We start from the raw sequence: 20,819 nt of genomic DNA on the forward strand, positions 1-20,819 counted from the left end.
GAATGGTCCTGGAAAGCCAGATCATCCATTAACAGAACTTTGTTCTGGCAAGAAAGCATGCAGCTTAACCCAGGGGAAATATTTGCTATCTCAAGATGTCCCGGAGGCAATAACAGGATAGACTTAGAAATTTTGCATACCCCAAGGAGGGTGATTGTTCCTGGAAGGGATAGGCCTGAAATTAATCAGTTAATCAGCAAGCAGAATTTAGTGCTTAAGGCATGGAATATCTAAAGCCCCACCTCTTTGATCCCATTTTTTTCCTGAGCTGCATACTCCTAGTAAGTATGATGTCGACCAGGCTTTCAGCACTCTAGATCCATGAGATCTTGAGTCCCCTGGTCCCATCTTTGCTCTTTACTTTTGTCTCTTTGTTTCTTAAGTCTTGCATCGCCGGTCCTCAGACACGGTCCTGAGCTGCGTTGGATGTAGCAGGATACTACATAATGATCAAATGATCAATCCAAGAAGATATAACAATTGCACCCAGATATGATATGCACCCAGAAAGATACACCTCAATATTTAAGGCAAACATTAATAGACATAAAAGGAGAAATTGACAACACAATAATAGTGGAGGACTTTAGCACCCTACTTACATCAATGGACAGATAATCCAGACAAAAAACAAATAAGGAAACATAGGCCTTAAATGACACATTAGACCAGATGGACTTTAAAGACATGAAGATCCAAAACCTCTGGGACACAGCAAAAGCAGTTCTAAGAAGGAAAGAAATCATAAAGATTAGAGCAGAAATAAATGAAATAGAGACAAAAAAACAACAGAAAAGATCAATGAAACTAAAAGCTAATTCTTTGAAAAGATAAAATTGATAAACCTTTAGCCAGACTCATAAAGAAAAAAAGGGAGAGGGACCAAATAAAGTCAGAAATGAAAAAGGAGAAGTTATAACTGACACCACAGAAATACAAAAGATCATAAGAGGCTGCTATGAGCAACTATACACCAACAAAATGGACAATCTAGAAGAAATGGACAATTTCGTAGAAAGGTACAATCTCTCAAGACTGAACTAGGAATAAACAGAAAATATGAGCAGACCAATTACCAGTACTTAAAATTGAATTAGTAATTTTAAAACTCCCAACAAACAGAAGTCTGGGACCAGATGACCTCAAGGTGATTCCACCAAACATTTAGAGAAGAGCCAATGCCTATCATTCTGAAGCTATTCCAAAAAATGGCAGAGGAAGAAACACTTTCCAACTCATTCTGTGAGGCCACCATCACTCTGATACAAAAACCAGAGAAAAATATCACAAAAAATGAACATTACAGGCCGATATCACTGATGAATATAGATGCAGAAATCCTCAACAAAATGCTAGCAAACCAACTCCAAAAATATATACACCATGATCAAGGAGGATTTATCCCAGGCATGCAAGAATTTTTCAATATCTACAAAGCAAGCAATGTGATACACCACATTAACAAACTGAAGAATAAAACTCATACAATCATCTCAATAGATGCAGAAAAAGCTTTTGATAAAATTTAACATGGATTTATGATAAAAACTCTCTACAAAGTGGGTACAGAGGGAACATACCTCAACATAATAAAGGCCATATATGACAAACCCAGAGTTAACATCATACTCAATGGTGAAAAGCTGAAAGCATTTCCTCTAAGATCAGGAACAAGACAAGGATGTCCACTTTCACCACTTGTATTCCATATAGTTTTAGAAGTCCTAGCCACAGCATCAGAGAAGAACAAGAAACAAAAGAAATCCAAACTAGAAAAGAAGAAAAACTGTCACTGTTTGCAGATGACATGATACTATACATAGAAAATCCTAAAGATGCTACTAGAAAACTACTAGAGCTCATCAGTGAATTTGGTAAAGTTGCAGGATACAAAATTAATATACAGAAATCAGCTGCATTTCTATATACTAACAAAGAAACATCAGAAAGAGACATTAAGGAAACAATTCCATTTACCATTGCATCAAAAATAATAAATTACCTAGAATAGACCTACCTAAGGAGGCAAGAAACCTGTACGTTGAAACTGTAAGACACTGATGAAAGAAACTGAAGCTGACACAGATGGAAAGATACATTGTGTTCTTGGATTGGGAGAATCAGTATTGTTAAAATGGCCATACTACCTGAGGCAATCTACAGATGCAATGCAATCCCTATCAAATTACCAATGACATTTTTCACAGAACTGAACAAAAGAAAATTTATTTGTATGGAAACAAATGATTCCAAATAGCCAAAACAATCTGGAGAAAGAAGAATGGAACTGGAGGAATCACACTCCTTGACGTCACACCATACTACAAAGCTACAGTAATCAAAACAGTATGATACTGGCTCAAAAAGACACATAATAGGATAAAAAGCCCGGAAATAAACTCACGCACTTACAGTTAATTAAAATATGACAAAGGAGGTAAGAATATGTAATGGAGAACAGATAGTCTCTTCAATAAGTGATGCTGGGAAAACTTGACAGCTACATGTAAAAGAATACAATTAGAATAATCTCTAACACTATATACAAAAATAAACTCTGAATGGAGTAAAGACCTAAATGTAAGACTGGATACTCTAAAAGCTCCAGAAGAAAATATAGACAGAACATTCTTTGATTTAAACTGCAGCAGTATTTTTTCAATCCGTCTCATTTCAATCCATTTCAAACCATAAACAAAACTAAAAGACAAACTACAGAATCGGAGAAAATATTTGCAAACGATGTGACCAACAAAGGATTAATTTCCAAAATATACCCAACAGCTTATACACCTTAACATCAAAAAAACCAAATAAGCCAATCAGAAAATGGGCAGAAGACCTAAAAAGACATTTCTCTAAAGAAGACAACCAGATGGCCAACAGACACATGAAAGATGCTCAATATCACTAATTATCAGAGGAATGCAAATCAAAACCCCAATGAGGTGTCACCTCACACCAGTCAGAACGGCCATCATTAAAAAGTCTACAAATAATAAATGCTCAAGAGGTTGTACGAATCATGGTGATACAATCAGCAAAATTCTAGACTGCGGGAAACTCTACAGGGCAAATAATTTCTTATGTCAACAAATAATTATCACACATACACACAAAATGATGGAAGGGAATACAGAGTAAAAAGAGACTTAGAGACATATCAAACAACTGAAATATATAGTCTTTGTCTGGATTCTGATTTTAATTTAAAAATTATGAAGTAATTAAGCATATCTAAGTATTTGATGATATTAAAGAACTTTTCTTAATTGTTTAGGTTTGATAATGGTATAAGGGTTTTAATTTTACAAAGTCCTCTTTTAGAGATTGAATTGAAACATTTACAGATGAAATAATATATATGTGATTTGTTTCAAAATAATGGGGATAGGGCACTATATTCAGTATCTTGCAATAACCTGTAATGAAAAAGAATATATATATGTATATATAACTGAATCATTATGCTATATACCAAAAACTAACACAACACTGTAAGTCAACTATACTTAAATTAAAAAACAAAACAAAACCCACAAAATAATGGGGAAAGAGAATCGGGGAATGAGACATGAGGAAAAGTGCATGCAACTGTAGATACAAGACTGAGTATAAGTTGGTAATTTCTGAAGTGAGTGATAGACACCAAGGGATTCATTTATTATACTCTCCACTTCTGCATATATTTGAAATTTTTCCATAATAAAAAGTTTACCTTGAATCTTTATTTTTTATACCAAATATTCTGCTAGATATGATATCCAGATAAATTTCCTAAGAAAAGATACTGTACAAGGAAGGTGGGCAAAAGGTACAAACTTCCAATTATATGATAAATAAGTACTAGGGATGGAATGTACAACATGATGACTATGCAGAGGTAACATTTTTATAGTAAAGTTAAGCAGGTAAATCCTAAGAGTCCTCATCTCAAGAAGAATTTTTTCTTTCTTTCTTTTCTTTTTATTGCATCTACATGAGATGATAGATGTTAGTTGAACCCATCATGGCAATCCTTTCACAATATATATAAGCCAAACCATCATGCTGTTTATCTTAAACGTGTACAGTGATGGATGTCAATTATTTCTCAATAAAACTGGAAAGAGTCCATTCGTGTTCACGTGATATAAATAAACCCCCAGTTTTCAAAGTGGCTGAACAACAAAAACAAGAAGAAAAAGGAAAAGAAAAGATACTGTATAAATATGATAAAGTGGGGTTCCAAAAAAAGCTTCATTACTTACCAGTAGCTCCAAAGGCATCTAGACATTCCAAAGGTTTCCGTTCCTTAGCCAAAGCAGCCAGAGTGCAGAATATTAGCTGCCTAGAAAAAAGTGTAATAATCTGAAATAATCTGTACCATGGCCTCATCATTGTAGATTTTATTTTAAGAATGTAAGAATTGGCGTTCCTACTTACTGTGCAAGCTATTTTGGAAAGAAACCTAATAACATATTCCCTACTTAATAGTACGAGAACTAAGAATTTGTGAAACTAAGCTATGAATCTAATTTGGTTTTACTAACAAGCATTCACTATGAATAATGATTTTATAAATAAAACTTATAATAAATAAATAAAACAAAAGCACCAGCCTGTTCATTTAATTATATAAAGCTGGATCTGTTTTACTCTGAGAAAGAAACTGGTTTGGTAGAAAAATAAAAGAGAGAAAGCAATCATTCTGAGAAAATGTTAAACTAAATCATTTTCATTCTGTACCTATTTTTAAGTTTCAATATACTAGAACATGAAAATTAAGAGATGGTACATTTGTAATGATTTGAAACATCCTATAACCCCTTTTTCCATTTACCTTACCGATTTAGCTTCATTTTGGGATTAAAATAGGAATCTGTTTTCTGAGGTACAGAATAGTTGGGGCAAACTTGTACATCTGTGTCTGCTTCTTTCAAAATTTCATGAGGTGGTTTAGCAGCAGAAGCTAAAATGAAAAAAAAAGACTTCTAATGAAATACAACATAATTCTAAATAACACAATATACATTTTAAAAAACCCTTCTTTGTAACATTTCATGTTAATGAAATCAGTTGGGTAGATGTCAAATCTCCAACCCTCACCCCCGAAACTGATCTATTTAGCACTGTCTCTGGAAAAAGTAGTACTCAGTTAATTATTTGGTGAATTAAAGTTTATTAGCTTAAAATCTTAACTGCCTAGCATATCAATATAACTGTATAATGATATCCACTTAAGAACAATCAACCTAAGATAGCACAAAAGCCTAAAATACCTTTATTACCCATCAAACACTACCTTGTGTTTATATAGGTTGGCTAAATATATTTTATTGCGGTATAAACATTACAGAATTAGTCTCTGGTTATATCCCAGTAGCCAGCACGGATGACTAGGAGTCACTATATTTCCTGAACATGTTTGACTTCAGACAGTTTCTCACAATTATGATTTTAAATGATAATTATATTCAAATGCCTAAAAAGTAATTGAAAAAATTATTCTACATTTAAGATACATTAGAATCATTTAGCTATAAACCCATATGAAATACTGATGTATTTGTGAGTATGCTTTCAGTATTTAAGAAATGAGACATATATAACATGTGTGGGGAAAAATAACTGGGATCCTTTACATTTGGATTTCTTGATAAAATTACAGTCAGAATGTTAACTAAATGGGAATCATATTTCTCTTTCTACAATGCCAAATAATAGTAATCTTTCCCAGTGTTGTGTTATATGTCTCTATACCCACCAAAGTGGAAAGTCATATAGCTCACAAGATCAGCCTTTCTCAAACCAGGTTCTGTGAGAAAATTAAGCCCTAGAGATAATTATTTCAGTGACTTTTATTTTTTGAATTCTTAAAAGTACACAGTACCATTCTAGACGTATACAAGAGAACTTATTACATATAACTGATGCCTTAGGGCAAGAGGGTTTAATTCTTCTTGAGAAGGAACCGCCTCAGTATTAACAAACAATTAGCAACTAGATATCACTCAGGATAATAAATAGTCACTATATATTAACTCTACCTCCTTTTTCCAGTGTTTTTCAACAATAAGTATGAGACAGTTATTGGTGCAGGAGCCACTGCTGGTAATACAATCCTATAATCTTTCATAAGATACCTAGATTTACTTGAGCATCAGTTGCTTTTTTCTACCCACTTGTTTGTTAAATATAGCCATTAAATTGAGAACAGCTGAATGTTGTGAGAAGCCTCACAGAAAAATAAAACCTGAAGTAACAGATTTGTAGTTCACTAAACGATCTGGTTAAATCACTGTATTTCATCTGCCTGGTATCTGAAAAGAATAATCAGACCATTGTTTAAGAGTTTACTTATTAACATGATAATGAGATTGCTCAACTTACCAGCAGTATACTTGGATTTAGTCTCCCCTTTATTGACATGGCGCCTAACATGTCCTAGCATATCCGTTCTTCGGGTGATAGTTGCTGAACAAATGATACAATGATAATGGGCGCCCATTTTACTGGATATCTATCAGACAGAGGATTTAAGTACATAAATAAGTTACTAAGACAATGAAATAAAAGCGTATTTAAGGTTGTGAATTTAAGTATGTTGGTGTATCGTGAGTTTAACGGTATAGAAAATAGTATTCATTTTGCCATGTAACCTCGGAAGGATCTTTACTTCCTTACCTATATTTATATATACTTTTCAGTCTTACCTTACAATAGGCCACAAGTTTAACGTCTTAGTTTTTTCCATTCATTTTAATCAGCAAACACTGTACTCTATTTTCTATATCAGCACTTACAAATGGGATGATACTAGCAGCAGTGCACTGGTAGATATTTCACAACCGGCTCTCCAGGAAAATAAAGCCCTGGTATATAGTGTTTGCAGCTGTCTGTGGTATAAATACAATACCATGGCCAACGCTGAGCGACAACCATGGCATTTCAAGCTCCCAATGTGAAATCACTGAATGTGAATCTGGGAATCATTTAACACCCGCTTTCAAGATTTCTAGAAATTTGAGCTAGATCTAGCATACTACTGAATGTCAGACACATAATGAAAAGACTATTTTTTTCAAGTAAAAAATTCTCACTTCATAATACCTTATTTAGCTGAGAAAAGAAAGACTGCAATGGCTCGTTTCCTACTTTTGATGCCTTTCATTCTTAGTGCTTCTAACCTCCTATCTACTCGGGATCATACAGCAGGTGGAGAACAGTCAACAACATTGCACAGGGCTCCTTATGGTGCTGTGATTATCATCTTCAAAATATCTTGGATAGACTTAATGAACCAAGCAATATCCTGACTACTGCTAAAGAAATGTTTGGTTTTCCCCCCTGGCACTTAACTCTTTCTAGTGACCCCAAAGGAAAATTAATAATGAGGACTCATTAAGCTAATAGGCATACAGGATAGTGTTACTAAAAAATGTTTTATAACTTGTATTCCCAAAGGTCAAAGATACCCTAAAAATAAACACATGTACTTTTAAAAAAAATTACTGAGATTTCAGAAAGATTCTTGATTCTGTCCCCAAATTAAGAGGACAAGCATAGGGAGGATGAGTATGCTAAGATATTTACTAAACCACAGAAATTGAAGGTTCTAAGTCCATGACCAAAATTTATTTTGAAATAAAAAAATTACTTTCTATTTAAATTCTACATTCCAAAATTAGTAAATGAGTTAATTTTCCTTTTGAACAAAGGGGGACAGTTGATCTGACTGAAACTAAAAACTATAAAATGAAAAGTTCAAAACAGTAACTTTTTTTTAATACATTGCTTATTTTTCCTACTATGGTAATCAGAAAGCACTTGTAAACAAAGTCTTAAAGTAAACTTCATTGCCAAATATGCGCATTTTAGTCTGAAAGCAAGTACAAGTTGCACTTTCTTTAAAGACAGCTAGATCTAAAAATAACAAATCTAACATGTGATTACCTGTTCTCCAATAATGTTTGGTTTCACTGGTCGACAAGGTAAGTGACAGATGCACATCCTGTAACCTAGAATGAAGAATTGCTGCTTGTCTTATCACTATTCATTAAATATTCAATTATTATTAAAATTAGCAAATTTTATTTTATAGGAATGACTGGGATTATTCTTGTATTTGTAATGTCATAATTAATTTATTTGAATGAGACTGCCTTAGTTTTATACACTTTTATACACTCTTCCCTCTGAGAAGGAATCCCAAATTATAGTTCTAGCTACTCATTCCTGAGGGCCAGATCTCTACTTCTAATTGCCTATTGAATAACTGGTAACTGGGTCAGCATTTCAAAACCTACTGTTGAGGACTAAATTTATCATTTTGTTTTGAACCACATCTCTTTTTCATTTTTTTTTTAAATTAAAAAAAATTTTTTTTGGGGGGGTGAAGCACGGTAATTAGGTTTATTTATTTATTTATTTCAAACTGTGTCATTTTTGTAACTATTATAATTGGTATTTTTTCTAATTTTCATTTATCTAGAGTAGAGAAAGGCTATGATTTTAAATGTTTATCTTATCTCACCACTGTTACAAATCCTATTAACTCTAGTTTTTTTAAGCTATCAGCAGAAAAAAGAGATGTTATCTTCTCTTTTCCTATATTCATACCAATTATTTTACTTTCTTTTTTTACTACATTTATTATGCCTTCAAAAATATGTGTAAAATGGTAGTTGTTTAATACAAAAGGAAAAGTATAATATTAAAACATTGTTCAATAAGTAATGTGGACTTCATGGCCAAGCAGAGCACCCAGTATAGAATGGATGCTTAATCAGTGTTTGCCAAACTAAACTATTTGTGTCGTATCTATTGCCTAGAGAGCTATACAGCTTTATTAATAAACACATTAAACGAGGAGCATTAAATTCCTCATAATTTTAAACTGAAAATATTTGATTATGTTCTCGATAAAATTCCAAAACTGGTATCAAATTTTGAATTTCATTTATATCACTTTTTAGCAAGCACAAAAATACTAACCTTCAAATTCAACTGAGACTTTCCAGTGTAAATTTTGAAGGTGACGATGAAGTTTATGGCTATTACAAGCTCTGAATTTTTCCTTGGGGCACAACGGACAAGCTTGTTTGTTTCCTATTAAAGAAAAAATAACCAATAAAGCATAGAATATACTAGCTATTAAGGCTTAAATTTAGCTACAAAAGAAGGAACAGAGACCCTCTCCTGCCCTTACCCTGCAGACACACACACACTTCTTAGATAATATCGTTAACATTAGGGAAAAGTCATTCCTGCCTCAGCAGGTAGTTAACAATAATTGTTTTAGCACATGGTCAGTGATTGCTCTAAGTCTCTCCTCTCTGTGGCTAGCTGAAATCCTTGTTGCCACTGGGAACAGAGAGGATGAGGAAGTGATCAACTCTATGATATTTCTCCAGCCAAAGAGAGAACATCACTCTGTACTTTGGGCAGGGGAAAAGGCAGCCGTTGTCACACCCCCCAAGGGGCAGAAGCTGGGCAGAGAGCGTAAGTACCTGCTGTGGTATTCCTCTACTCTAGCAGCAACACAAACAGTTAACATGTGGAGCTAGAAAAACGGAAGAAGGCAGTGGAAGGAGTAGATGCGATCCCATATAGTTGCTATTCTGAGACTGGGGTCATGGTTACAACCACTGTATCCTATCACTAAATTTTAAGTTCTTCCTTCTTTATTAGCATATCCTTGAGAAGATTATGGACCATCAAAATAGAAGTCTTATGTAATTAGAAATGTAACGCATCTCAATAAAAAATTTTGATGAATTAAAATCTCAAATCTAGGTTTAAAGCAATTCAAATATACAAAAAAATCAGTAACTCATTTTTAATACAACAAGTACCTTTCACACCTAGCACACGGCAAGTATAGGCATAATTAATTTTTTTAATATACTCTTGCCTACTTCAAAAAACCATGAGGTGGTCTTGAGGATGGAATCCAAGTATTAAGGGTGGCAAAACAGAAGAGAGGAGCTAGGAACACTTGACAACATTGTAAAACTCTGCACCAGCCCTAGATTGCCCACCTTGGGACTTTTACATGAGAGAACATAAGCCTCCATACTATTTAAGGCACTATTCTGGGGGGATTTCTGTTACTCAGTAAAATGTAATTCCTAACTTAGAGAATACACAGTCCTTATATACCCATGAGATGGTAATCTGCTCGAGGAGTTGTGAAATAACTTATTCCCATAGTGCACCTTTGCATACAGAAGGCTACAATTTCCTAAAGAAAAAAAAATTATTTTACCTCTGCTCTGGTTTGGTGGCAATAAACAGGTTTATTGTTACCAAGCTTTTCATGAAAGATTAACAAATAATTAGAAACAGAAAAAAAAAAAACAAACCCTCAAAACATGGAAATACCTGCATCAAGATTATCTGAGTTCAATGAAGAGGCAGAGTCAAAATCTCCTTCAGTTACGAAAGCTAACTTCTCTAGATCAGCAAGCTGCCTTTGAATTGAGATGTGTCTCTCTGAAAAGAAATTTTAAGAGTTAGAAGATTATGCTCTAACAATCTGTATTCCAACTTCGTTTTTATATGATCACATCACACAGGATTGACACTTCTATCTTCTCTAGCACAGTGCCCCAGTAACTAGATGGGAAAAACTGCTGCAATTGTTTATAAAATGACAAGTGTGCCTCAAAAGGCAAAAAGTAACCTCACAGCTTTCAAATTATATCTTATTACTTCAATATAATTCTACAAAAAATGTTTCTATTCTGTACAAAATACTAAAGCTGTGTTTTCTGTCTTCAAAAAAACTCAATCAGGTGAGAGAGATTAACAAGTTAACTACCAACTATAACACAAGGCAGAAAGAAATGAATACTAGAGGTAAAGGTAACATGATGCAGGCACACAGAGGAAGGAGTAATTAGTTCCAGCAAGTGCCTCTGAGAAGGTCTTCACCTAAGACATGGCATCTGATTGAGACTTAAGGTATGAATAGAATTTCAGTAAGTAGAGATTTGGTGTCCGGCCTTATAGACTGAAGTAACCTAATAAGCAAACTCATGTGGTGTAAAAATATACACCCACATCTGTACCACCTCTGGCTGGAAAGTGGTATGTTTAGGGGATAGAGTCGGTAGAAAAACATGTAGCTGAAAATGTGGTACAAATTATGGAGGCTTAAATTCCATACACGTTAGTTTGGACTTCATTCTTCATGCGATATGAAGTCTTTTCAGGTTTCTGAGGAAATATGACTGAATGCATTTCAGGAGGGTATCCCTGGTTGTGGTACCAAGGATCAGTAACTGAGAAATTGGTAATGAAAAGGTACAGGAGAACAAAAGGTAAAAAAAGAAGCAAAGAACTTGGGATGTGAGAAGAAAGGGTGAAGATTAAAGAATAACTCTAAGATTTCAAGTTTATATGGTTGAGAATAATGGTACATTAACCAATAAAGGAAGCAAAAGAGAAAAGGGAATTTAGTTTTTCACACAGTGTGTTTAGTTAGTACTCGTATTCATATACTAAAGTCCAGTAGGCAGCAGAATTTTTTTGTGAGGTCAGGAGGGATTCTGAATAGATATAAATCAAAAATACACATTAGGTGGAACTGTGAGCATGAGCAAGAAAGCCTAAGGGAAAAATGTGAAAAGATGAAGAAAAAAGCCAAAACCCAGTCCCAGTCACACATTTTCAGGTTTCTCCATTACACATTCTTCAAACTTCTAAAATTTGAAATTTATGAATTAATCTTTCCAAGATATATTTAATATCTTTCCAAGATATATTCTTGATTAGTGCTGTGGGGGATACATCCCCCAACGCTGCTGAACCACAGCTGATTAATATAAATGGATACAATTTGGAAGTGAGGGATGGAGGGATGTGGGTATTTATGAGATTCTGAGGAAGAAAAATCAGGAGGGTAGATTTAAAAAGGAAAGATAGTAAGGAGAATCAAGATAGCGCAGGAGCCAAGAGAGAAGAGACTGTAAAAGAGAAAGACTCAACACCAGGTGTCAGAAAATAGTTGTAGAGGTCAAGGAAAGACAACTGGACTTAGTATTTAGCAGGTCTCTAGTGACCTTTAAGAAAGAAAGTTCAGTGAGGTGTTTGAGAGTATAAATGGGATTGGAAGGAGAAACAGAGTACAGAAAATCAGTGTCAATTTTTTTTCCCCAAGCTTGGAGGTATAAAAAAGGTGGTGGATGGGACTGTAACTCGCTTTTTCTTTCTTTTTAAGGACAGAGAGACCTGAATACATGTGGCCCAAAGGAAAGGAACATTTACAAAGTGGAGTCTTGAACATGTAAGACCAGGAGATAATACTAATAGGAAAAGACACACAATGAGATAGGAGAAAGTGGATAGACCACAGGGTTCTCTAATATTCACAGTATAATTACATTATACAGTTTAGAAACTTAAGGCTTTTAATTTCTATTCTTGACACTGCCATCTTCCTGCCCATTCCCCTTCAGACTTCACTCCCACCTGCTTCATTTACTCTTCTGCATAGTTTTTGTCCTTGTTTGTCTCCCCCACAAATAAGCAGTAAGAAGGCAAGGGCCTTATTCATCCTTGTATTGGTTAAGTACCTAGTGTAGTAACTTGTACATAGCAGGCACTAAGGTTTTTAAGTAACTTTTAAAAATCATTAGTCTTTTTGGATGCAGTATCACACTGAGCCAATAATTTCAGAGTTCGATTCAGCACTATCAGACCTTCCTGCAAAAACTTACCAAAAGACTCATTTTTATCTTTTTTAAAATGAGAAAAACAAAGAGCAACAAATGCTACTGGTTAACTTCTTATACCAGGCTCTGTTCAAATGACTTATAATGAGATATAATTTCTGTAAACAGGTAAAATTTTTTTCCCATTTGACCAAAAACTTTTAATTGCTAGGTCAGACAGTAAGAATTAGGCAATGAATCCATGTGTACAAACCAACCTATTTAATTTGAAATCATAAAAGCTTTTGGCTTCCATAATTCAAAGATCTGTGTGTGAAACAAGATAACAATGTGCTTATTGAAATCATTCTAACTACCAAGTAATACAAAATAAGAGAAAGGGGCCTGGTAAGTCAGATGAGAAGACTGAAAATCCCGTGGTCCACTACTGAAGAAAACTCTCAGATTCATGACATGCCTCAAGATTCATGATATGCCTATATGCATCTCTGAAATCACTTTCTGGTTCAAGAGAGTAGATATCAGACAATTTGTACTTAAACCACTCAAACCTTTTTTATAACACACTAATAATCCAGAAGTCAATAGGCAAATCTCTTTCTAAAACAAATGAGTTCAAGAAGATGCTAGGAGATTCTTTTAAACCTTCTTTTTCCTCAATTTTCAATTCTATTTCAGATATGCTATCTTCATCTTGCCTAGTTAAGACTAATTTCACAGGACTGACTAGACTATCTAAAAGTAATTTTTAAAATGTGATCAATGTATGTTTTTAACGCATTTCAGATTTCTCAATCACTACATATTTGTCCCAATGATGCATTTTCAAGTTACCCAAACATTACACATTCTTCAAATTACAAACTTGTAAATTTTGGAATATATCAGTAAATCTTCCCAAAGTATGTTTAACATATTCTTGATGGTGGGGAGCTGGAGAAAGCACGCAGTCCCTAAAGCTTCTGAATCATTTCTGGTTGATATAAAAAGATCCAATCTAGACATGAGTTAGGGAGGCTACCTTACTCAGGACAGAGTACCTCCTTTCCCCACATTGTAGTTATGGATGAAGAAACAACTGGCCTTACTTTGCACCTGCTAGTACTGATCTTATGTGACGAGGAGGGGCCAACTTGAGGAACGCTAACTTCGTCTTTTCTGTTACCAGTCCTACTCTTAAATCTGCTATAACAATTTATATGTTGTTTTAAGATTGCAAAATAGTTCTACTACACTATCACTATCCAAATATTTTATAACATCAACCTCACAACTGGCCTAGAAGCAGAAAAAACAATGAATTAAGATATTTTGTTATAATTCAGAAAGAGCATAAGGGTCAATTTTTGAACAAATTTTAAAAAGAAGACTCTCTTAGACCTTCTATGTAAAGGTGTTCAAGATTAAGAAAGTGTTACTCATCAATCTTTTAAATTCCTTTATGGTCCCGTAAATCACCACTTACAAAACATGCCAGCAGTCTCAGAAGCACAATAATATGGGCTATTAATTTTCAACAGTCGACTTCTGATGGAAAAACATACAAAACTCAACTGGTATTTATGTCTAAGGGAAGACATCTGTAATTTAGTCGACTCTTTCTTAAACTACTCATTAGCCTCAAATTCTTTCCGGAAGCAAGCTGCTAAAGAAAATGAAATAACGAGGAAAACCCATCGCTTGTGTATGTCGAGTCATAAAAGCTAATTGACAGCAACGGTTTCTAAATCTTGGCAGTTAGAATCTCCTACAGTGAACAGGTTGCTCAGTAACTATATCCTATTTTTAAGGACTCACAGAACCATGGCAGATGGGGCTGGGAGGGAAACTACCAAATTAACTTCTTATTTTTGTACCAGAAAAAGACCCCCTTTAACCAAGAAGCCCTCAACCTCATTAATTCCATCTGCACCCCCCCGGCCTCCACATATCCTTCACCGTCCCCGAGGTTTGTGAAGTTCCCTTCCCCATCCTGTACCCTTTTACCCGCTGTACGGGTCCCTCCTGCCTCCCCCCATTTCCCTAAACCTGCCTTTCCCCATAAGAACCATCCCAGTGAAGAAGGGCCTCCCCTACTTCCCAGGAAGGCGCACTTTCTCGCTTCTCCTGCGGCAGAAAGATCTGGGCCTCCTGCACTTACTGCTTTCAGCCTCGTCAGGGGCAGAGGCTAGGGACGGGGATAGGGCCGAAGCCTGGGCCAGGTTAGGGGCTGGGGCTGGAGCCGAGTCCAGGGCCGGGGTCGGGGCGGAGGCAGGAGGCGAATCCGGGGCCGGAGCTGGGACCGGAGCCGAGTCCGGGGCCGGGGTCGGGACCTGGACCTGGGCCACCTCCTCCTCCTCCTTCTCCTGGGGCAGCAGCTCCTCCTCCGCCATATTCTCCATAGTTACCGCCTCCGTGCCAGGCCCGCCCCGGGACTAGGAGGGGCTCACGGCGGGGTGAGAGAACTGGCGTGAATGCCCAGAGGGCTGGATCCGAGGACTGGGGAGGCAAATGGGGAGAACGGGATGCGTGCAACAAACAAAAGACGAAGAACCAGTGACCAAATCCTGTCAGCAGAAAAACAAAAACCCAGAGGCGGCGATTCCCGTTCTCATCCGCTTCCTTTCCCCCGAGGCGTTACGACGCCAGCACAGACTGCGCAGGAGCGTGCTGGGGACGGCGTCCAATGAGGTCAGAGAGTTCTGTTTCCACGGTGCGTCTCCGTTCCAGCCGTCCGCCCCCCGAACCCAACCATAACTACAATACCCAGGGTGCACCGCGCCGTCTGGGCGGAGCCCCGGTTCCAAGTCCCTCGAGGAAGTGAATGCAAAGCTAAACAAACGCTCCTTAGTGTTCGAGGGGTAACCTGCGTCCGAGCGCAGAACTACATTTCCCAGCGGGCATCGGGTTCGGGGTCCCTTTTCCTTGGCCTGGGCTTCCCAAGTCGCCACCGCCGCCCGCGCTGGTGAGTAAGTTAGGGGGCTGGGGGGCTCATTGGCGTTTTGCTGGGCAGCTTCCCCGCCTCACTTCGGAAGCCTAGCGGGCAGGAGGCGTGACGGACGAAGGATTCCGGGGCCCCTCGAGTCTGGGCGGGGCGACTCTGTGGGCGGACCTAGGGTTGACCCTGCTCGGAAAGGGTGTGGTTCTGGCCTGGCCCTGCGTCTGGGGCAGCCCCGCTCCCGGGGTAGGGTCTTGTCTGTACCTGCCCCGCCGGTGGGTGTTTTGCGAGCCGCGGCCATGCTCGCCTGGCAGTCAGGTGGACTTGGAGTTGGGGTCTGCTCTTCATCTCCCACCTTCACCCACACCGTGACCGGAACACTCTCTTCCTTTTGTTTTTATTTTTGCTCTGACCTACATATTCCCAGTAGCAGCGCTACGCTGTAGTTGTAAGAGTTCTGTGGTTACGGATTTTTTTACGGGGGGGGAGGGTGCCCTACGCTTGTATTTAGGCTTTTAATACCCAGAACTCTGAGTGTGTTGAGCTTCGGGGCACTCGACTGATGCGATTCACATCCCTCAGGGCATGTGCCGGTGAGTCCCCCTGGTCCCGTACCTCTCTTCCCTTTGCTCTCTAAGCCTGCTTAAACTTGCTTAAGCCTCACTCCTTCCAACCCACTGGGGTAGACAAGGGGAAGACGAGTTTTCTGGCTGCTCTGCTTGGGACTTTCTGAATATTACAGGCGACATGGAGGAGAGGGAAGCTCCTTTTAGTCTCAGGTACGAGACTCACACTTCCAGTTGGGTTTCCTAGTTAATAAAGCTGACACTTAATACCTAACTCATTGGTCTGTTTCCTACTTGTACGCACGGGAGAGCACGTGTGATTATTTAGCAGTTTGAAACTCAAACAGGAATTTGGTCCTCCCTCCAGCGCCCCCCAGCCCCCCCCCCCCAGTAGTTAGAAAGTATATTTGGAGGATTTATCCCCCTTCTCCCCAGTTTAATGGAAATACAGTTTATCCCCTGGAAGCTTTCGTGAATTAAAGTTTTCAAGCCTTTGTAGTGGCCCCATCTCCAACTTTTAACTAGTATTCTTGGATGTATACTGCCTCACTGCTCTTAACAGTTAATTAAAAATGGGATTATAACACAGTATAATTTACAGACATGAGTCTGTAAATGAGACATGTGGCTAACTATATTTGTGCATCAGCCAAGAATCACTGATTTTTTTTTTCTGAAAGACTAGATGGTTAATTGAGAGCTTTGTTCTGTATGTCAGTCTTATTAATACCACCTGGAAACCAGAGAAAAGAGTTAGATTTTAGCCTGTGCGTTCTGTTGGAATTTTAATAAGAACTTCTAAGCATGGTCCCTGCTCTTGAGATCTCTTAAAGAAGGGGGTCTTCAAAGAAGTTTGAGGAATTATATTAAGTGCGTGTATTACTCATCTGTTGCTGCCTGAGTTATCTCAAAACTTACTGGCTTAAGACAACAAAAACATTTATCACCTCGCAGTTTCTATGGGTCAGGAATTCAGAAATAGCCTTCTTGGGGTACTTGGCTCTAGGTGTCAGGAGGTGGCAGCGAAGATGCCTGCCACTTGCTGCACGTGAAGGCTTGATTAGGGCTGCAGGATCAGCTTCGAAGGGGGCTCACTCACATGCTTGGAAGTTGATTCTTTTTTGGCAAGAGGTCTCAGTTCTTCCTTGGTGGGCTTCTCCTTGGGTTACTTGTATGTCCTCATGACATGGTGTCTGGTTTTCCTTAGAGTGAATAATTCCAGACAGAGAAAGGCAGAAGCCACAATGTCTTGTTGACCGAGCCACATACCATCATATAGTAATATCCTAGTGGTTACCCAGGTCAGCTTTATCATGAGAGGGGACTACATATGCTGTAATTACCGGGCAACAGGGATTATCAGGAGCCAGGAGTCATTTTGTAGGCTGGCCAATACGGGCAGTCTCCCTTCATTTAGTTTGTATTTTCATTTCCATATATTAGTATGAATTTCACACCAATATAAATATAAAACATTTGTCATAGGAAACGTAGAGGTGTTTTTCCTCAGACAATCCACTATCTGCAGAGTTTTTTCCAGGTTGTTTCATGGGCAGCAGATTTAAATTAGTGTTCTTTGTGTTCAAAGTAACATCATACTAACATGAATGGGTTTAAATTGTAACATAACCAGTTTGTTGGCTCTAAACAGTTCATTTCATGGAGGTTGTTGTTTTCTCTTGTACCTTTTCCCCCCATGAAATGGAATCCTTGAAACAGGAAAGGGAAATGAAGATTATTGCTCTACTCTGGAAGCTCCACTGAATTCAATTATTGCCATAAATTATTTTAAAAAGCAAAGTTTCTGGGTAATTTAGAATCTGTGCTTAGAATTCTATTGGGCTGTTCTTTTATTAATTTTTATTATTAGATTCTCTATTAGTTTCAGAATTTTTCTTCTTTCTCCTATAGTCATCAGAACATTCTGAAAGTTTTATCTAGTATAATTGATCATTCTCTTATACAATTTCACTTTACTGTCATGATTCATCAGGAGTGATTGCAGTTGCTTGGTTTCTAGCCTTTGTTATGGCCAGAGTCTCAATACGTGTCCTACCAGCAAGAAACTCTCCTTCGGGCTTTGCCTCTGGACTGCTTTTGTATCTTTCTGCCCCCAGGACCTACTGATGTTCCCAGTGTCTGGCCTCTACATTCCAGCACTATCTTCAGAGTGTTTATGGCCATAGGGATGGCCATAGGGAATGACTGTGTCTGTCTTATTTATTTGGTTAGTTATTTGGTCAGCAACTAACATAATAGACTTGATCCAGAGCAAGACTGGAAGAATGAGACTGGGATGGGAAGTGGACGGAGGGACTGCAGTGAGTAAGAGTTGAAAGTGGCTTGGAATGAACAGTGTATATTCTGGGGAAGAAAAATTCATTCATTCACTCAGCAGGCATTTATGAACACCTCCTAAGTTTTTAACACAGCATACTCTTCAAGAAGCTCAGGGTCTAGTAAAAAGACCACCTCATAAGTCAGTATTTTTTTAGATTCTACTGTGTATTACCCTGTGCAAGGTATTTTTACATCCATTGTTTAGAGTTCTTTAAAAATTCTCTGGGATGGGTTATCTCTATTTTACATATAATGAAAGTAAAGCTCAAAAAAAAAAATGTATGTGATTTGCCAAAAGTCACTCCGTGAGGGACAGAGAATGTGTTAGGAAAACGAAAATCTATGACTGATGGGTTTTGAGGTGTAGGTGGGGCAAAATACAGTCATCCTGCAGGCCGTTGAAAATGGTGATCTGATGCTTAGAGAAGTCAGGGCTAAAGGCATGGTTTTGAGAGTCCTTTCTAAGAAGGTGATAGGTGAAGCTGGAGGAGAGGAACAGTTCATCACGTGGGAGACTATAAGTGAAATAAAGTGGAACAGTGAGAAAAGCCTGTCACTTTGAGAATGAATAGAAAATGGAAATCGTTTTATAAAACTCCAGTCTTGGTGTAAATGAAGAAAGAATAATATCTAATGTTTTGTTGTTGTGGTAAAAATTAAAAAAAAACCCACATAATTTATTTTTAATGTTTGTATTAGCTTTTCAAAATGTCTAACAAAGACTCTTGTGGAAAAAAGGAGAAGTCTTGGAGAAAAGACACCACCTCATCGCCTAATGTTGATAAAGTAAGAATTTTGATTTAAAGACACCCTTTTTTATAGTTTATTTTTGTGTAATAAAAATATGCCTCCGTTTTAAAATGAGATATGTAAATATTTTCTTCTTTTCTGACCCAAAAGAAATAATTTGTTTTTCTCATTTTTTACTTGCATTGTTTTATTTATTCCTCACAACTCTTTGAGGTAGGTACTATCATTATCCCAGTTACACAAATGAGGAAACAGAGACTTGGCAGTGTCCTTTGCTGGTTCCTCCTCATCTTTTTTTCCCCCCACTTTAAAAAATATATATATATTGAAGTATAGCTGATTTACAATGTTGTGTTAGTTTCACACGTACAGCAAAGTGACTCAGTTCTATTTGTGTGTATGTATACACATTGTATATATGTGTATACACATGTGTATATATGTGTATACACACACACACATAAGGAGTAGAGAAAGCTTCCTGTTGTGCCAACTAGCCAGGCACATTCCTGCCTCAGAGGCTTTGTCCCTTTGAATTGAAAACTCTTTCCCTAGATACTCACTTGGTTTGTTCCTTCGTTTCTTTAGGTCTTCATTCAAATGTCAGCTTACCAGAGGGACCTTTTCTCACTATTCTGTTTTAAATTATAACTGCCTCACCCCTGCCTCCCAGCTCTTCCTGACCTTTTCTCTGCTTTATTTTTTCCCATAGCATTATCTGACACACTAAATGTATTAGTTGCTTATTTGTAAATTCCTGCACTAGATTCTAACTTTAATGAGGGCAGGGACTTTTATTGTTTTTTCGTTCATCTGACCCCTCTGTTGACATGATAGATGATACTCAAAATGTACTTGACCTGGGGCTCTTAAACTCAAGATCCAGTGAAAAATAACTGGATATATGGCTTTACTTTGTAGAAGACTGAATTCTACCATGGCAGCGCCACCTCCCACTCTCCTTAGCTGAGCTGTCAGCGGCCTTCTGCTAGAGCACCTATGCCCATCTCATCTCTAATTCAGGAGTACTCAGATCTCTGATTTCTAGTTGACTTTCCCTTCTAGTTGAGTTTCTCTTCCTCTTCCCAAAATTTGAGTGCCTTTGAACATTTGAACCTTGGAAGTTGATTATTAATGTAGAAGGAATGTGGATTTATAATAACAATGTTGTCTTATACTGTGCTTCATTTTGTGCTTTTCTTTCCTTTTTTCCAAATGCCATTCTTAGGATAAGAAGGAGGAAGAAATCTCAGCAAGTTCTGCTAGTTCAGCTTGCACTGTAAGATCCACTTCATCAGAGAAGAGAAAATTGGTAAGTGTTTAGACACTGTGACTAACTCTAAAAATTATTTATTAAAGTTTTAATGTGCAACTAGAAAGTTTATGATATAAATTCCCCTACTGGTTTTCTATTAATTTTTTCTTTATATTATATTTACTTTTTGATTACCAACAGAAAGAAAACCAGTTGGTTTTTTCTTTCTGCTACTCACTGAAAAGCATTTATAAAGTTCCCTATTTCTGTGTGCTGATAGACCCTATCATGTGGGATTAGACAACGTGGATGTAAATCTAGACAGTTTTTAA

General features: G+C 37.3%; 2 protein-coding genes across 8 annotated transcripts in view; one reads left to right on the top strand and one right to left on the bottom strand.

The window, feature by feature from the left end:
* TRMT1L (tRNA methyltransferase 1L) overlaps positions 1 to 15,300 on the bottom strand; it is a 29,819-nt gene extending 14,519 nt beyond the window's left edge. The window contains exons 1-7 of the mRNA XM_010973303.3: positions 14,800 to 15,300; positions 10,366 to 10,476; positions 8,977 to 9,090; positions 7,936 to 8,000; positions 6,373 to 6,502; positions 4,828 to 4,951; positions 4,251 to 4,330 (exon numbers count right to left, since the gene is read on the bottom strand). Of these exons, the coding sequence (XP_010971605.1) occupies positions 4,251 to 4,330; positions 4,828 to 4,951; positions 6,373 to 6,502; positions 7,936 to 8,000; positions 8,977 to 9,090; positions 10,366 to 10,476; positions 14,800 to 15,040 (865 nt within the window). The 5' untranslated portion in view covers positions 15,041 to 15,300. The remainder of the gene's footprint in view (positions 1 to 4,250; positions 4,331 to 4,827; positions 4,952 to 6,372; positions 6,503 to 7,935; positions 8,001 to 8,976; positions 9,091 to 10,365; positions 10,477 to 14,799) is intronic.
* Positions 15,301 to 15,441: 141 nt separating this feature from the next.
* SWT1 (SWT1 RNA endoribonuclease homolog) overlaps positions 15,442 to 20,819 on the top strand; it is an 82,817-nt gene continuing 77,439 nt past the window's right edge. For 2 of the 7 annotated variants that reach the window (XR_012501850.1, XM_074351796.1), the window contains exons 1-3: positions 15,442 to 15,603; positions 19,182 to 19,268; positions 20,461 to 20,544. Coding sequence is in view for 5 of the 7 variants with exons in the window: in XM_074351796.1 (XP_074207897.1) it covers positions 19,191 to 19,268; positions 20,461 to 20,544 (162 nt within the window). In the remaining 2 variants the exon portion in view is untranslated. Of the gene's footprint in view, positions 15,604 to 15,746; positions 16,170 to 16,224; positions 16,356 to 19,181; positions 19,269 to 20,460; positions 20,545 to 20,819 lie in introns of those variants that run through there. The other 5 variants (XM_074351791.1, XM_074351794.1, XM_074351792.1 and 2 more) reach the window with 4 other exon arrangements.

The sequence above is a fragment of the Camelus bactrianus genome, chromosome 23, assembly GCF_048773025.1.
Source record: "Camelus bactrianus isolate YW-2024 breed Bactrian camel chromosome 23, ASM4877302v1, whole genome shotgun sequence".
Lineage (NCBI taxonomy): Eukaryota > Metazoa > Chordata > Mammalia > Artiodactyla > Camelidae > Camelus > Camelus bactrianus.